General features: G+C 53.6%; 1 protein-coding gene across 1 annotated transcript; it reads right to left on the bottom strand.

The window, feature by feature from the left end:
* Positions 1 to 8888: 8888 nt before the first annotated feature.
* On the bottom strand, positions 8889 to 16327 carry C24H1orf116 (chromosome 24 C1orf116 homolog). The gene is given in 6 exon segments (XM_074163129.1): positions 8889 to 10994; positions 11422 to 11599; positions 12969 to 13071; positions 13073 to 13088; positions 16113 to 16189; positions 16293 to 16327. Coding segments are annotated over 6 exon segments (1629 nt in total). The 3' UTR covers positions 8889 to 9774.
* Between the last annotated feature and the right edge of the window lie 501 nt (positions 16328 to 16828).

Below are 16828 nucleotides of genomic sequence, written 5' to 3'. Positions count from 1 at the left end.
CTCCAAGAAGCACAAACCAGCCCAGCTTTACAGCGATAAGTACTTGCCCAGGTTCCTGCTGTAGTTCCCGGGAAGGCAGTTTCAGTTATTAATTAATTTCTCCCATTAGCATATCTGATTGTTGCAGGCTGGCCTGAGCTGAATTGCCAATCAGGTAAACAGATCAACGTTGGGAAATCAAATAGGTGCATCGCGAAGGCACATGGTCTTTACTTGACAATATCTTCAAGCTCACTCAGTAAGTTGTCATTTTGTGGTGATTAATTTATCTCTAATTTTAATCTTGCTGCATTCTAACCATTGCGTACTTAAAACTTGTCAGCTGGTGGGTTGTGCTGCCGGAGGAAAGGCACCATCGTCCCCCACCAGACGCGGAGCTCTGCCCGGGTACAACCAAAACCCAGGCGTGTTTGAGGCACGTTCATCATGAGCAATTACCGTTGGCTCTGTGAGAACTCTGCTCGCTGCCTCGCGGGGCCTGAGGATGGAACTAAGGGCAGTTTGTTCACGCAGGCACACACCATTCCCCTTTGCGCTAACCCAGTAATCTTAATCGAGAGAAGCGTAGATGTGCTGATAGTGATTTCAAAACTCTGTAGGCATAACAGCAGTTGGGTGATTGCGAGGGACTTTGGTCTGGTTTTTAACTTCGAATAAAAAAAATGATTGATTGATTGATTGATTGAAGGAGATCTACCTGTGGCACTTCTGAGAAAGCCCTGGGCTGGTCCCAGCGCTCTGCCTCTCGCCGGGGCTCGCAGGGTAACGCTGACGGTGTGAGAAGTGGCGTGTGGGTCGGGGTGCTCACGGCAGAGCTGATAGGAACAACCTTGTTGTGTGACCTGGTGGGGTCCGAAGGTCCTGCCCTTCCCCTCCTTGTGTGCAGGCATCCTTTGAAGACAGATTGTGTTTTGTGTAAGTCAACCATGGAAGCACTTTGGAATCTCCCTGGATGCAGATAAGTCTCTATTAAGCAGTTTTGCTTTCTTTATCATGCTGTGATTACTTATATTGCAGTAATTGTTGTTTTGCACTAAGCCTGTGCAATAAACTTCTCAATGTTGATTAGGCTTCGGCAGAACTAATCTAAGGATGTTTATTACCACATCGGTAGCAAAGCAATAGGATTGCCCTTGAATTAGCAATAAAATGTGATACACAAAACTGATGGTGGGAAACACCTAAGACTCCTCGGTGTCGTTTCTCCGTGCTGCAAATGTGGCTGAAATATTCAGTCTGAACCCCCCGACAAACCCCCTCTCCAGGGAGACCCTGCCCAGCGATGCCGAATGGTAAGGTGATGGTTTGGGGTGCAGCCCCTTCCCTCGGCGCTCAGAGGTGTCTCTGCAGATTTGCATTCGAGGGCCTGTGGGAGAAGCAGAGCCGATGCCACTTCTGCGAGGCAGAGAGGGGTTTGCAGGGCTGAGCTGAGGACTAAAGCTGAGCTGGTGGTCCTTGTCCTGCAGGAAAACCTCAGTCTGGGGCAAGAAGGGTCTCCAACAGCCTCGTCACCCCATCTCTCCCTGCTTGGGTGGCAACTGTTGGAGCCCAGCAGCAGTGTCACCGCAGGACCCCACGTGCTGCCATTGGGGGCAAAGCTGACGCTGATGGGGTGGGGAGGACAGGCAGACCCAGCGCTGGGGGACCTGCAGCCACCACGGGGAGACCTCAGCTCTGGAGACGCACCAAAGGGTCTGGGCGCAAATTTGTGCCCCGGGTTTGGGAAGCGTTTTGTGTGCTCAAAGGTTGTTCTCGTAATCGTTTTATTGCTTCCGATAAGGTTAAGCCTTACTGCCTCCCCAGCACTGTTAATAATTCATTTTAACGGTGGCACTAGGTTAATTAGCACATATCCTGCTTCTCTTTTCCTAAACTATTTTTATGACTTTAGCACTGGGAAAGATGAAGTCCCCTCTGCTGGGCGAGCGTGGGCAGCTGTGCCTTGTCCCCATCCCTGTCACCCGCAGCCCCCGGGTGGGGGTCTGAGCTGGATGCGGGCAGGCGGGGAAAGGACCATCCCTCTGCATTTACCTTGTGGGTAAGGGGGTGTCTGACCCCACGGGAGAGCGCCAGCAGCAACCCCCCCCCCCCCAGCCTTGCATCCACAGTGTCCCGGGGTGGGACACCTACTCACACACACACCCCCCCAGCAGCACCCCTGGAGCGTTTCTCCCCGCCCTTCCCCGGTGTCGTCCGTGTCCCCCCCCACCCCGCGAAGGACCGAGCGGCGGGTGCGGAGCTCCGGGCGTGCACTGCCACCCCCTGTCTGCGCCGGTGTCGCAGCCGGTCACCCGCCGCGCATCCCGGGGTGGCGACACGGATCTGCTGCTCGCATGAAGGAACCGGCTGAGCCACCTTCTGCTAGTGTTCATGACCGGACACCCCCTCCCCCCCCCCCCCATACACACACCCCCCTCCCACAGTCTCCAGGCCACAGCTGGAAAATGGCTCTTCCAGGAAGTTGGTTTTGCTGGTTTTCATCTGGATTCCGGATTCCCCAACTCTCTGGGTACGGGGAGGGACCTGGCTCCGATTCTGCATTTTCTTCTCATTTTTGAAAGGGGAACAAGCCATCACTCAGCCAACAGCTGGAAGAGAAGGTGAAAATAATGAGCACATCTGGAAGGGAGGGAAGGACACCAGGGAAGCAGGAGGGGTTGGAGGCAGAACAGCAGCATCCCGCTGGTGGGCACGAGGAGTGTATGTCCTTGTGGAGTGTCACTGCTGGGGTTGATGTACCCTTCCCCATCACTGTTACACTTGTCCCAGTGTGTTCCTTGCTGGGGGGGAGGGAGGGGGGAGATGCCAGACCCGTGTGATGCTCGCTGCCTGGGGGCAGCAGGTTTTGTGCACCCGAACGAGGTCTGAAGGACATCACATGAGTGCACAAAACCTGCTGCCCCCAGGCAGTGAGCCGTGGGGTCTGGCATCCCCTGGGCTCCTTGCTACTTCCCCCAGCAAATTCCACGAGCCCACGTGCAGACAGAAAGGAGCAGAATCACTGAAGAATTGGGAGAAACGGGCAACCCACCCCGAGAAGGGACATCTTTTAGGAGGGGACCTCCTGCCTCAGCAGGGAGAGATGAAAGGCAGCGGGATTGCTGTCAAACGAGCTCTCCCGAGAGGAGCCAGTCGGGCCAGGTACGATGTCCCGGAGTTGCTCTGAAGGGCAATGAGGTGGCAAGATGTTTTGGGTGGAGGCAGGTGGCCTTTGACAGAGCTGATTTGAAGGGGTAATAAGGAGCAGCCTTACCCACAGCGGCACCGTGCGCTGCTTCCTCACCCATCCGGCGAGGGAACACCCATCTTAGTCTCTGCAGAAGGCCCTCAGGTGTCCCAAGCTGACCCCAGCTTTTGGAGCAGGGACATCTGGGGACCCTACTTCCTTTAAACAACCAAACAAAAAGCAAATAAATTCAGCAGGGGCAGCAGAACTGGAAGCAACAGGGCCATTTTCTCAGCATCATTTAGAATCGTAGAATCATCCAGGTTGGAAGAGACCAACCATCAACCCAACACTGACAAAATCCATCACGAACCCATGTCCCTCAGCACCACATCGACCCATCTTTTAAATGCCTCCAAGGATGATGATTCCACCACTTCCCTGGGCAGCCTGTTCCAGTACTTGATAAACCTTTCAGTGTAAAAAATTTTCCTAATATCTAATCTAAACCTCCCCTGGCACAACTTGAGGCCGTTTCCTCTTGTCCTATCACTTGTTACTTGGGAGAAGAGACCGACAAACAGCCGGGAGCAGTTGGCAGCTCGCAGGGAGGAGGAGATGGCTCCGGCAGGGAAACAGCACATGGAAATGACCCCTCTGGGGGAGGTACCCCTACCTTGCACCTTCTCCTGCTGCTAAAGGAGGGTTAACTTGCAGACAAATTACAGCATTTGTTTTTCTGGGCTATGTTCGTTAAAGAAATTTCTCTTCCTGCCTGTAACGAGCACCTTCTGGCCGGTGAATCTCTTCCCTGCGACCAGCCCAGGCGGGCACCGGGCAGCATCGGGCATCGCACCGGTGCTCTCACCCATGTGTTTCACCAGTGCACAGCTGTGGAGGTCGCTGTCAGCATCTCAGCAGGGCTTGTCTGCAGTCAGAGTGGTTATTAATAAATCATAACAGCCGCCGCTCGCTCTGCGGTGCCCGTAGGAATTATTGATTAAACACCAGCGAGGGCAGTGTCACCTCTGCGCAGAAAGCCCTGTGCAAGGAGCAACAGTGACCCTTTCTGTCTCTTGCTGGGCTTCAAAGTTAAAGAATGTTTGGAAATAAAGCACAGGTGAGATCTGCGAGCAGCAGGAGGGTTCTCACCCCCCTGCCCTGCCACAGACCGGTGGCTCACTGAGCCCGAACCGGTGGTTGCTGCGGCAGAGCCGGAGCATGGATTTTAAGAGCAGGAACGAGGAACTCCGGGTCTAGTTTGGTTTTAAGATACCAGGTAAATTTGCATCACTGGCAAGTAAAGCAAAACAAACCCAACCCAGGGAAAACCCTGGCCGTTGGAACACAGCAGGAGTCTGCAGTAAAAGGCTTGGCCCCTGGACATCTACAGTCCTCTCTCACAGCACTGGAGCGGCTCCAGCGTGACCCTGGCTCTCACAGCCCGGGGGTGATGTTCTCCAGCTGGAGATGGGTCAGTAGCCAACCCACCTTCCCGACCTCCCGCGGGACACCAGCTCCAGGGCTCCCTGCTGACGCCCCCACTGAAGCTGCTGCACAGTGACAAAGTCAATTATTCAGAAGACCAGTTTCTCCTGGAGACTGTGGCCCAGTACAGCTGCTCTTCCTTGATACCGCCAGAATTTAACAAACCACTTCTCCTGAATTTGATCTTTATAATGAAAGCTGTGTGCAAGGATGCTTTTAATTGGGATAGTAGGCCTTGACAGGCTCATGTAGACATGGAAATGATATGTCTGAGCTGGTGTGGGACTGATAGTTAAGCAGGAGGTGAATATACCGTGCAAAAACAAAGCTGAGTGTTTTCTTTGGGTCTTTTCTAACATTGCTGCACCGCATAAACACAGTCTGTATAATCTGCATTAAGGCACTGAGGGTGCATTTACCCACTCTTCAGGTTACTTCTGAAATATTATGATCTCTCTCCTTGGCTGTTTTCTTGGATGGGGTCTCTTGTGATTTTGCCTTCCAGGCCCAAATCAAGCAAATTATACCCAGAATTAAGTAGTATGAAGTCTGCTTTCGGAGGTACCCAGACAAGAGCCTGGAAACTTGGCTGAGTTTGGCTGAACCTGGAGGTAGATTTTGTTTCTGCTCTTGCTTTTCTCCTGTCCACCTCCCTGGCACCCCCAAATGGAGTTAATAGGAATTAATAGGCATTAATAAGCAGGAGCAGCCTTTTCCTTGCCTCTCTGTGAGAAGAGCAGCATCGCTGCAGCTCCTCGCGTCAGCTGTGCTGGAGGAGCAGAGCCCACAGCTCCTCTGAGTGCCCACCAGCTTTTCCCCTTATAAAAGAAAAGCTCATCCTCCTGCCCAGGCTCCTGCCAGTTTGCAAACTGGGGCTGGTTTGGCTGCTCCTGCATCAGGTGGTGGGGGGGATCCCACGGGCGCTTGGCTGAGGAACGGCTTGTTACTGGAAACTCTGCTGCTGAGAGATGCGGGCTGGGCTGGAATGAAGGTAAATCTTTTCCTTTGAGTCTGTGGATTATGGGTTACACCAGAGCAGGATTGCTCTGCTCCCCGTGGTCCTTGCTGCCTGGCACGGAGGGAGCGGGGCCGGTGATGGGGAGCAATTATCTGGGTGACTAAATGCAGGGCTGCTGGGAGCGATGCTGCTTCCCGGCTCCTCCTGCAAACAAAAAAAGGGGAATATCTGGTGCTGCCTGTGGGAACCTGCAGGGTTCAGCCCGGCTGGTGTGCAGACAGGCAGCAGGAGAGGCTCCCACCCAGCTGGGCTCCTCGGGCTGTGGGCTTTCAAGTGCAAATGATTGACATTAAAGGCAGGGAGAGCACAGTAAAAATGGAAGAAGAGGGGGAGAGACAAGATTAAGCTTTGAGCAGAGGGGTCAGCCCTCTGAAGCCAGCTCTTCTAAGACACCTGGTAGCTCTATCTTTTGTGGCCTGTTGCCTTTCTAGAACAGATTTCTCTGTTCTGAGACAGAAGCTGTTTCCTTGAGGGCTGCTAGTACCTCCCGGGAGGGCCGGGCTCTGTCTTCCCTGTCCCATCCACCAGCACTGTATAGAAGTATCACAGAGACAGAAAGCTCAGTTGGTGCCTGTGGAGAAGTTTTTCAGGACAGAGCTCCCTATTCTCTTCCAAACCTGTGTGGACTTTGAGGTTTTAGCAGGAATAGCAATATGTGGGCAGTTCATTTGCCTTTTATTCCTCATCCTTCCTTGTATAATGAAAATGAGGGTAGTTTAACGTATTTTCATCCACATGCTCCTCTCCTCTGACCACTCCTTGTTACCTACTGCGGATCCCAGCATCGTGCTACTGTCCTATTGCCCATCCCTTGCGTAATGCAGATCCACGACTCCTGCGGTCTCAAAGGTAATCTCACCTCATTTATCCAATAAGAAAGGTCGAGGGCATTAAGGTCTCTCTCAAAGCTTTTTTGGTCTGGAACAGAACCTTAACTTCTCTTAAGAACAAATCATTTTGGAAACAAAGGATTCTTTCCCAATCCTTCGCTTATTCAGTCAAAACCAGGGAATACTACAGTGTGACACACATCAAGCAGGAAAGTTAAGTTTTGATTAGATTTCCTAGCAGAAATCTCACTTCCAAAGATTTCTTAATAAGCTATGATGGGGCAGAGTGATGTTCATTGACAGGAGATGTGCACATGGCCTGGTTTGTGTGAAATGGAAACCCAAGAGAACAAATTAAAGCAACAGCCACAGGAGATCTGGGTCATTACTCTGCGAATGAGCTCCAGATCTCTGGGGTTTTTTTCACTAGGTGAAGTGCTTCTGCTGCCGCTGGGTCCTGGGGGTTGAATCACTCACCGTGGGCAAGCCCCACTCCAAAAGTGGGCGTTGCTGTTTAATCCTGCGAGCAAAATATGACATTTTTACAGGCTAGATCCGTCTGCAGCCATTAGAACTGAAGGTGTTTATCCCTGCGGGCTTTGTGACTCCTGGGCTGGGACCTTTTGCAAGAGCAGACACCCTGCTCGGTGCCACCCCGAGTCCAGCCCTGCTGCTGACGGACGGGTCCTGCCCTGGCAGGGGAGCACGGACACCTCTTTTTATGGCTTTTTTTTTTTTTTTTAGCTTTTTGCAGCATCTGGGAGTGGTTTCCTAAAAACCAAGCTGTTCTTTCTGCCTCCTGCTTCTGCCAGGGTGGCCCCAGGCAGGCAGCTGGGGAGGAGGGGAGCGGGACGGCGTGGATGCGAGCACCCAGTTTGTGAGCCCAGAGCAGCCCCCTTTCTCTCTGGCCCTGTGTTAGCCCAGAGGCACCTTCCCAAGGCCACCTGGACCTCAGCTCTGGCCATGTTTATTGTGACCCACTCGCATGGGGACAGGCTTGTGTAGGGCAGTGTTTGTGCCCTGCTCAGCTCTCGGTGCAAACAACATTAATCCCGCCTAAACCCTCCCCAAACTCCTTAAACCGCTGGCAAAGCCCCAGGTACATGGCAGAGTTCCCTTCCCGGCTGCGCTGGGCTTCCAGCCATCCCCACCTGGTGGCCAAGGGGCTGTGGGCTGTCATTGTCCCCACGGCGTGCAGCCACGCAGCAGCTCGCCAGTCCTGTGGCCGCTGCCAGGGATGGAAAGAGGCACCAGACTCAGGCTGGGCTCAAAAACAACCTTCCGGGCTCCTTCTGCCTCCTGGAGCCAATGCGTGTGCAACGCGGTGTTGGCTGAGCAACCTGCTGGGTTTTCAGTCAGACCTCAGCCCCTGCGGCTTCTCCTGCTCTCCTCCCTGATGCCCGGGTTTGCATCGCTGCTGGCCAGCCCGGGACTCATTTAGTTAATGGCTGAACTACAAACAGGCATTTCCCTGCTTCCATGAAGTGCAGCTAATCGGACCTCATTTTCTCGCATTCCTCGGATTCCTGATGTGGGTCAGTGCTATTCCCTCTGCTGGTGCACACCTCTATTGGGGGGGCGTGGGGGGTGTGTGAAATGATGCAGTTCTTGCAGAAGGACGCCCTCCCCTTCTGTCAGCGTGAAACCAAAGCTCTGCCCGTGCCTGTTTGGGGAGGAATGACCAGCCTGGCTCCGGGTCCTGTCAGAGGGAGCCTGTTTAACATTCACAACGCCGTCTTGAAAAGCTGATTGTGCTGCCAGGTCAGTGATGAAAACGACCGAGTGCAACTTTATCTTAATGCTGCAAGCAGTTAATTAACGTCAGTAAATTGTTTAGTGCAATTGCCTCCACGGGTCAGCCCCTCTCTCTGAAGAAAGCCTGCATTGGTTTGGAATTAAATCGGCTGTTGGGAACGACAGCCCTTGCTTTATAAGCAGAGTCTGTCTCTAGATGCCCAACGCTGAAAGCCAGGATTGCGCGAAAGATATTTTTGGTGAAGGAAATGAAATTATCCTTTTGAGCTAATCTGTTAGTGCAGCTTTTCAGCTAACACGGCTGCTGTGGGAGATGTCCCCACAGCCCCAGGGGATGGTGCAGGTGGGAAGGGATGGACTGGAGCAGCAGGAGGTCCCATGTCACCCGTCCCCATCCAGCAGTGCCGGGGAAGACTTTGCTTATTGTACTGGAAGCACTTACACAAACCCCCACCTCCTGTGGGTCCTGGGGTGCAGGAGGCCCAGTCTCTGGTTCAGACCTCATCAATTGCAGTGCCCTATCTGGGTCCCACTCTCGAGTCAAGACATACTGAAGGTTAAAACTTATTATTGAGCTTTACCAGAGCATTAACTTCAACATCAATCTGCACTACACAGTCATTTTCTGATCATATACAAGTTTATTACAGAAATAAACCACCTTTGTTATGAAAGGCATTCAGCATAACACCTTGACAGCATCAGCTGGGTCCGAAAGATGCGAGGAGAGTTCGAAAGGGAATGAAACAGCGTTGTCTCAGATTTGCATCTCTCTTGTTTTGGGCAGCATTTCTGGTTTTGCCACTGAGATACAGTCTGTGTTTCACTTCATGCTGAACATGGATGTTTGTGCATCTTCTAACCCGGGCTGGAGGGGAGAGCGGGGCAGCAGAGGAGGCAGTGGGACCCTGTGCAGCCCCTCACCCGCGAGCGCTGTACGAGGAGCACTCGTGCATGGGGGGGTGTTGCTGAACCCCCTCCAGTGCCCCTCGGTCCCACAGCTTTGTAGGTGGCAGTGGTGGCTTTTGGGAGGCACTTTCATGGGGCAGGTGAGTGCTCAGGCCTTAGAGGCTTTGAGAAAGTTAAAAAAAAAAAAAACAAAACAAAACACAAAATGCTAAAGGAGCAGCAGAGTCCTGCAGTTCTTCCCAGAGAGGTTTTATCCACAGGCAACCCCTTTTAAAATAAGCCAAACCCCCAATTCCATGGCTTCCCTGTTGTGATGAATCCCCAAATGTATTAAAGACCTTGTAGGAGAATATGGCCCATCCATGTGCTGAGTGATGCTTTATATAAATAGCTCATATACACTTGCTATATACAAAATATTATGTACATGGGGCACTACTTTATTTGGTGTGAAGCTCCAAACACTTCTCGTGGTGCCGCTCCCAAGATGCTGGGGCAGGAGATCACAGCAGAAGATGCTGATGGTTGTGCTGCCTGAGGGCAGGCAGTGAAGGCACATGGATCCAGGATGAAAAGCCCCTTTTCCAGCAGCCCCATGGCTCGTGGGACTATTCCTTCAGCAGACCGAGCTTCTTCAGTGCCTCTCGCCGGTTCTCATCGGTTGCCCCCTTGGGGGAAATCTTCACGCTGACGCTGGAGCGGGGCGGCTTGGGGAAGCTCTGCAGTGGGTGGGATCGCCGCTTGCTGCTCTTCTCTGGCTCCACCTGAGCCTTCTCCAGCTCCTTCAGCCCAGCAAAGTCCTTCCCTGCCACCATGGATGTTGGCCGGGGCCGGCTGCTCCTGAGGAAGCTGGGGGCAAGCCGCTCGATGAAGGACATCTTGCCCAGGGAGCTGCTGGTCTTGACGTTCTGCTCCTTGGTGCTGGTCATGTAGCTGCTCAGTCCCACGCCGGAGCGCTCCAGGGTGTTGGATTTGAAGTTCATCTGCCGGATAGCTGGAACCGACCTCTCCACTGCCCCACGGTGTCCCTCAGGCTCGCCAGTGACATGGAATGGCATCTCCCTTGGTTGGGGTTGCACGGTAGTTTGAAGGTGGGTGCTGGGGTCCATCCTGTCCTGTGACAGTCCAAGCTTCTCCAACGCCTCCCGCCGGGCTTTCTCCCTCTCTTTGGGGTCGAGATGCCCCGAATTTACCTTTTCAGCAGCAGCATTGCTGGCAGAGCTGGGCTGAGAGCTGGCCAAGGACAGTGGTGGTGCTTTTACCTTCTGGCCAGGCTCCGTGGTGAGTGGCACTGGGTTGTTTTTGCTGGTTTTCAGGATAATATTTGGTGGCAATTTCCGTGGCTTGGGGGCAGTTGGAGGCCCGCGCCTGGCATCTGGGTCCTGAGGGGTCTCTTCCAATGTGGATTTCTCTGGCTGGCCCCATGATGTCCAAGTCGTGGTCTCCTTGGCTGAGCAATTGCTCCGTGACCACTCGTGGCTCACCAGGTCATCCTGGAAGGGATCTGGAGGTTGGATGATCAAAGATTCCAGGGACTTCATCTGGCTTCTTGTATTGGCTTGGTCAAGCCTGTCCTCCTTGGCCATGTCCTGTGAAGATTTACCTACTGGCACTGGGTCCTCCACCATGTAGACAGTCGCTTTGCTCTCAGAAGCTCTGTTTGCTCTTTGTGTGTTTGCTACGGTGATGTTCCTTGGAAGACTGTAATAGCCTGGGCTTGGAACCGCTGCTGGAGCTGAGCTTGAGAAGGTGGAGATGCTCTTACCGCTCTTCTGTTCGGCTGCGTGCTGCGGACCTGCGCTCAGACAGGGAGTCCCATTTTCCAAATCTGGGCAAAGGGAGAGATGTGAAGTCAGGCAGCATTCTGCAGATGGACACGGGACACCGAACTGTGGCAGTTTAGCCCGACCACAGCTACGCAAGTCAGATACTTTGGCTTTGACAGAGCACGCGGTGAACGAGGAGCCTTGTCAACCTGTGTGACCCCGTTCAGAACGTGAGCAAAGATGCTCTGCCCCGCGGTTCTGCCGACCTTGCCAGGCAGCTCCTGCGTGTGAGAACTGGGAAAATACAGCTGGTGCCCCACAAATCTCGCTGCCTACAGCCACCACTCACCACGAGTGACAAACACAAGCTGGCTTTAGCCTACCACGTGAATAAAACTGGGGCAATGCTCCCTCCCTGCCTGCCAAGGGAACGCACCCTGCCTGAAAGTCCCTTTGCAAACAAGGCTGGAACATGGGTTTCCAGCTTACCCCGGGGAATAGAGTCTCTCTTAGGCCACGTCCTGGGCTGCTTGGAGGGCTCCACGTGGTCGGTCTCATCGGTAGAGACCCCACTGTCTGCTTCTGCGTCCAGTGAGCCAATCGTTTCTTCTAAGAACATCAAACACTCTTTCTCTTCCACAGATAAGTAGTCATAACTGTTATCACTCTGGAAAAGAAAGAAGCAGGAAAGAGGGTGAGAAAAGAGGGAAGGTAGGAGAAACAGGTGTGTTATTATTCACAGCCCTGAGAGTTGAGGAGAGACCTGTGACAGCTCCTGGTCAGGAGGCTTGGCCAGTGACTATTCAAAAATTGGTACTGACAGAAAAAGAAGCAACTTCCTATAAAAATATATATATATTTACTTAAGGCCATGTTTATATTTCCCTACTATGAGCATCAGAAGATGGGTTATTCTTAACTTGGAAACTTGGCCTCTATCTTTTAGTTCTTTCATTTACTTTGAACTATGAGCAGATGGGTAACATGGGTGGTCTATGGGTACAGACATCTATGCTGGATCTTAGAAGCTTGTCTAAGTATCATAAATACTGAAGGTTTATTCTGTGGGTGGTGGTCCCTCTCCTTGTCCTCCCACTCATACCCCACCAAGATCCTGTTTAATTTTTTTATTGTATCCCAAGTCAATCAGAGATGATTGCGGTGGAAGGGCCAGGTTAAAAGGTGATATGTGGAATATATCATGAAAAAACCTGAAGTGCAGGGGAAGGATGAAGGGCGCATCAGATCAACAAGCACAGAGGAGAAATTGTCCCAGGCGGAGCTGTTTTGCAGAGAGACACCTATCCAAATCTTTTACCATGCAATATTGCAACCAGTTTTTCCATCCCTAATAAATTCAGAGGGTTTGGTTCTGGTTTGCAATACATCAAATGGAAAACCTGTTCAGGACTGAGCGTTGCACTTGCACGTATCAATTATGCTCCAAGTCAGACAGGATGTAATTAGTCCATCAATCTTGGAATCAGTGTTTGGAGACATACAAGCTTTAATGGACAGATAGTGAAAAATTACACATCTCCACCCATGGTCCACACTCACCTCTGCCTTAACTAGGAAATTAATCTCTTGTCGGCCGGGAGGAGCACGGCTCGCTGTCTTTTCCAGGTGAAGTCACCCTTGCTGGAGCCAGTCTGACCCAGTTTATCCAACTGGTCTAATCCCTCACCGGGGAACTCAACGGGCTCCTCCTGCCCAGTGCCTGCACCATCTGACTCCACAGCTCCGGGCCAGGCGGAAGCCCTGGGCTCTGGGTATCATTCCCCCGAGGAGACCCTGCAGGAGCTCAGGCTCCTGATCGCTGCCACACGCGTGGCAGGGCACAAAGCCTGGGAGTGCTTCGGGGCAGGAATTAATTTGGTCCTTGCGCTGCCCTCGGCATGATGCTGTATCAGGGCCCCCAGGCGCTTCCAAAACCCTGATGGAGGGTGGTTTTGAGCAGAGATCTGACCAAAATCCTTTCTCAGCTGCTGAGAGGGGCGAGTTGTGCCCAGGGTGGGCACGAGAGGGTCACTTACCCGCTGCGAGTGGTTGGAGGCCGTGCTGACCATGCTGTCGCAGCTGCCGGAGTTGCAGCCAGCCATCCCCAGCTCCTTCCTAGGCATATCACAGCCTGCTGCGGGGGGGCAATATCCCAGCTGAAGCAGAAGAAAGGAGAGGGGTTAAGCTGCAAGACCCCCCCCCGCCTCCAGGCGATGCAGGCACGATGGCTCAGCCGGAGGGAGGGCAGGGGCGCTGTGAAGCTGCTGGATGGATGCAAACTAAGATGGGAGCTCCATCTTAGGCTGTTCTCTCCAGGAAAAGGGGCAGCTGGACTTTTTTAGAGCATCCTTGGAACTGAAGTTTTCCCCAAAGGAATAGGAAATGGAGTAAGCTCTGGACCGCCTACCCAGGGCTGAATCACATTGGTGGGTATCTAAACATCTCGGAGGTGCAGATAAGGAGGTTCCTGAGCGAAGGAAGAAGCTGTAAGCCCGGCAGCAGCGATCCCATTCCCAAGCCCCATCCCAGCTCTGACGAACAGGACCTCTGCCCTCCTCCACACCCTCCGCTCCCAGCTACGCCACCGAAGGGCTCGCAATCTCCCCAACACGCTGGCCCCAAACGTGGCGGTTTAGTCACAGCCGTGCTCCGCTGGGACCTTCCTCCTGGCGAGGACCTTCCTCTGCCACCCTTGCCCGGGGGGCCACTGAGGTGTCATGGCCGTGGGGAGGTGCCCTGGCCCTTCGGGGTGCGCCTGGGTGTGTTTGGGCACACGCCTGGCGTGGTTTGCACGGAGCAGGGCAGGGCTGGGAGCCGTGCCCGGGCTGCAGCCATGGCCCGTGTCTCCGGCCACCCCGGGGGTGTTGTAAGCAAGCTGTGTCCTTCCCCCCCCCCCCCCCCCCCCCCAGCTCATAGTGATGCATCTTTGATGCTCCCCTGGATGCAGCCCGTACCCTCGGCACCCACGGGACCCGAACACCATAACGGCTGCCTGACAAACAACCTGCCATCGGGGTTCCCAACAGCGAGACCGTCCCCAGTGGCGGAGGGGACAGTTATGCTCAGAGGGTGGCCGGCCGAGAGAGCGGTGCTGCCTGCGGGGAGAGGCTGAGCAGCCTACAAAAGGCGTAATTACCTCTGGATGTAAAGCATTAACCTTCCAAAATTCACTGCCACCACCAATTACGTGTTTTCCCCGCCCATTCTTAGGGAGAGAACTGGGCTGAGGAGTGCGGCAAAACAAACACCCCCTCCAGCACAGGGGGACCCACACAAGAGGATTTGCTCATCAGAAGACAGAGGAGCCCTTTGTGCTGTAACCTGGCTGGAACACACTGCTGCTGGGTTGTTTTTTTTTTCTTCCTTGTAGCAGGATCAGGGAATTAGATCTAGCGATAAGTGAGCAGAATTGGCTGCTTGTTCAGAGGGTTAGACCCTGAAAGAATTCCTTTGTAATTGGAATATGCCACAAAAATTAGATTTCAACACCCACACCCTGACAGATCCGATCCTTCCGCGCAGGAGGAGTTTAATATTTCGGTCTCAGCTTTGCATTATTTGCTGCTTAAGTTTCATTTCAGTAAATGGTGATTTTAGAACAGCAATACCCTTGATTCTTTGCATTTGGATAACTTTATAGCCAGAGCTTTTAGCTGTTGGGAAGCAGAGATATCGTCTGAGTTTGGGGGGTTTTTAGGCTTCTGCAAGCCGCAGGGTTTTGCTGTGCACCTCAACATTTGGAATGTAAAATATGAATCTATTTCCAAGCAGCAAGAGGCTATTTATTGCCTGTGTAGTCAGGATTGCTGCAATGCTCCTCAGCACCTCCCGTCCTGCCCCACGCATCCGAGAGAGCAAAACCCTCCTGGGGAACTGAAAGTCTTGCTCGAACTTGGCCCCTGCAGCTGGAGCAGCCGGTCGGTGCCAGCGTCCCCTGTCCCCTGTCCAACCAGGGGGCTCGACAGAGAGAGTTCCTCCATGAGGATGCTCACCATCATTGGAAAAAATAATTTGCTCTGGCTCAAGCGGCATTTGCAGAAACATAAAGCAGCTGCCCAGGGTTTGACGCCCGCTGAGCCCCGGCTCGCAGGGAAGCAAAGTTCACCCGGAGCTCATCGGAGGCCGGAGAGGATCTACACAGAAACAAGAAGTTCATTTTCCTGCCCACTAGTTCTCTGATGCAATTATGGCTCTAACGCGTTTATCCGACTCAGGAAAGGGGAAAAAAAATCAGTGCTGAAAAATCGCAGTTTTTATGATTCAGAAGAATTTTGCTGTTCCTTCCTTTTGCTGAATAACACAGAAGTTCAGCCACAAACTAAAATATATGCCTGAGCGTTTAAATTAAAAGACGTGGCACTTGAAAACCTGTTTCTCAATGGTGTATATGTCTTCCCCCACTAAAAATGATTTTAGAAGAAACTACTTTTGATCTAAAACAAAAGGCCGGTTCACGCAGGTTGTGTGACAGCTGCTATAACTGTCCTTTACGAAGCTCGCTGAGCCCTCAGACATCAAAGAGGTGCTGGGTAGCAATTAATGCTAATTGCTTTATATGAAGAGGCTACTTTCTTTTAAGCCCAGTGCTACTGCAAGTATTCTATCCCAGCTCTCCAGCGATGGTACAGAACCGCGGTATTCCTGCTGTCCGAGGCAGAGCAGCCGTACCCCCCCTGCCTCATGGCTGCTGGCAAAGGGCTTCGACCCGGCCAGCTTGAAAGATAAAACAAAGTAAAAAACACCCTTTGCAAGTCTCATCCCAGCGGCTCCTGCTCTGCAGCCGCACAGCGGGATGGATCCCACCTCGGGGCGAAAGGAGGCGATGGCAGCAGAGGTATTTAAACAAGAAAATCAAGTGCAGGCGGCAGCTGCCCGAGCTGTTTGCTGTCCCCAGCAGAAGTTTTCCCCGTCTCTCCCTGCCAGCAGCTCGGTCTCCCCAGCTTCTCTCCCGCCACCACCTTCAAACCACCTCGTCCATCTTCGCTGGTGCCACCTCCTGTGACACCTCCACCACTTTCCCCTTCCAAAGGAAAGCGCCTCCGTACCCCCGCGGGTGCCGGAGCCCCACGTCCCACCCGGGCAGAGGCTCAGCCCCTCGCCCACAGCCCACGCAGCAGGAACGGGACAGAAAGCAAAGGACGAGAAGGAAGAGAGAAGATGATATTATTTTCTTTTTTTACCAGGACGTCCGTCACTCCACGCTGCCCAGATCCTTGTCCCGGCCGTGCCTATCCCAGGACTTCTTTGCTTTTCTGGGCTAACCAAACAGAGCCGGGTTACACATTAACTCACCTGCCCGGCAGAGATAAGGCTGTGCGGGCGCTCGGTGGGTGCTGGCAGACGAGCCCCCGGCCCCTCACCTGCAGCCTGCGGCACCGGGGCGAGGGAAACTCATCCCGCACCCCTGCCAGGCTGCGGGCTGGGGTGCCAGCACCCCCAAGCCCCCAAAACACCTTCTTGTGCTGACCTGAAGCAGCCGGGTCCCTGCGTGGCGTGTGTTCTCGCAGCCCTGCCAGAGCGGCTTTGCTGGCAGGCAGAGGCGCAGGCAGAGGTGCAGGCAGCACAGTCAGAGGCGCAGGCAGCACAGGCAGCGCAGGCAGAGGCGCAGGCAGTGCAGGCAGAGGCACAGGCAGCACAAGCAGAGGTGCAGGCAGAGGCACAGGCAGCACAGGCAGCGCAGGCAGAGGCACAGGCAGCACAGGCAGTGCAGGCAGAGGCACAGGCAGCACAAGCAGAGGCACAGGCAGCACAAGCAGAGGTGCAGGCAGAGGTGCAGGTGGCACAGGCAGCACAGGCGGTACAGGCAGAGGTGCAGGCAGAGGCACAGGCAGCACAGGCAGCGCAGGCAGAGGCACAGGCAGTGCAGGCAGCACAGGCAGAGGCGCAGGCAGAGGCG

This window comes from Numenius arquata, chromosome 24 (assembly GCF_964106895.1).
Source record: "Numenius arquata chromosome 24, bNumArq3.hap1.1, whole genome shotgun sequence".
Taxonomy (NCBI): Eukaryota; Metazoa; Chordata; class Aves; order Charadriiformes; family Scolopacidae; genus Numenius; species Numenius arquata.
Note: the sequence above shows the minus strand (reverse complement) of the source record. Positions and strands in the feature narration are given on the sequence as shown.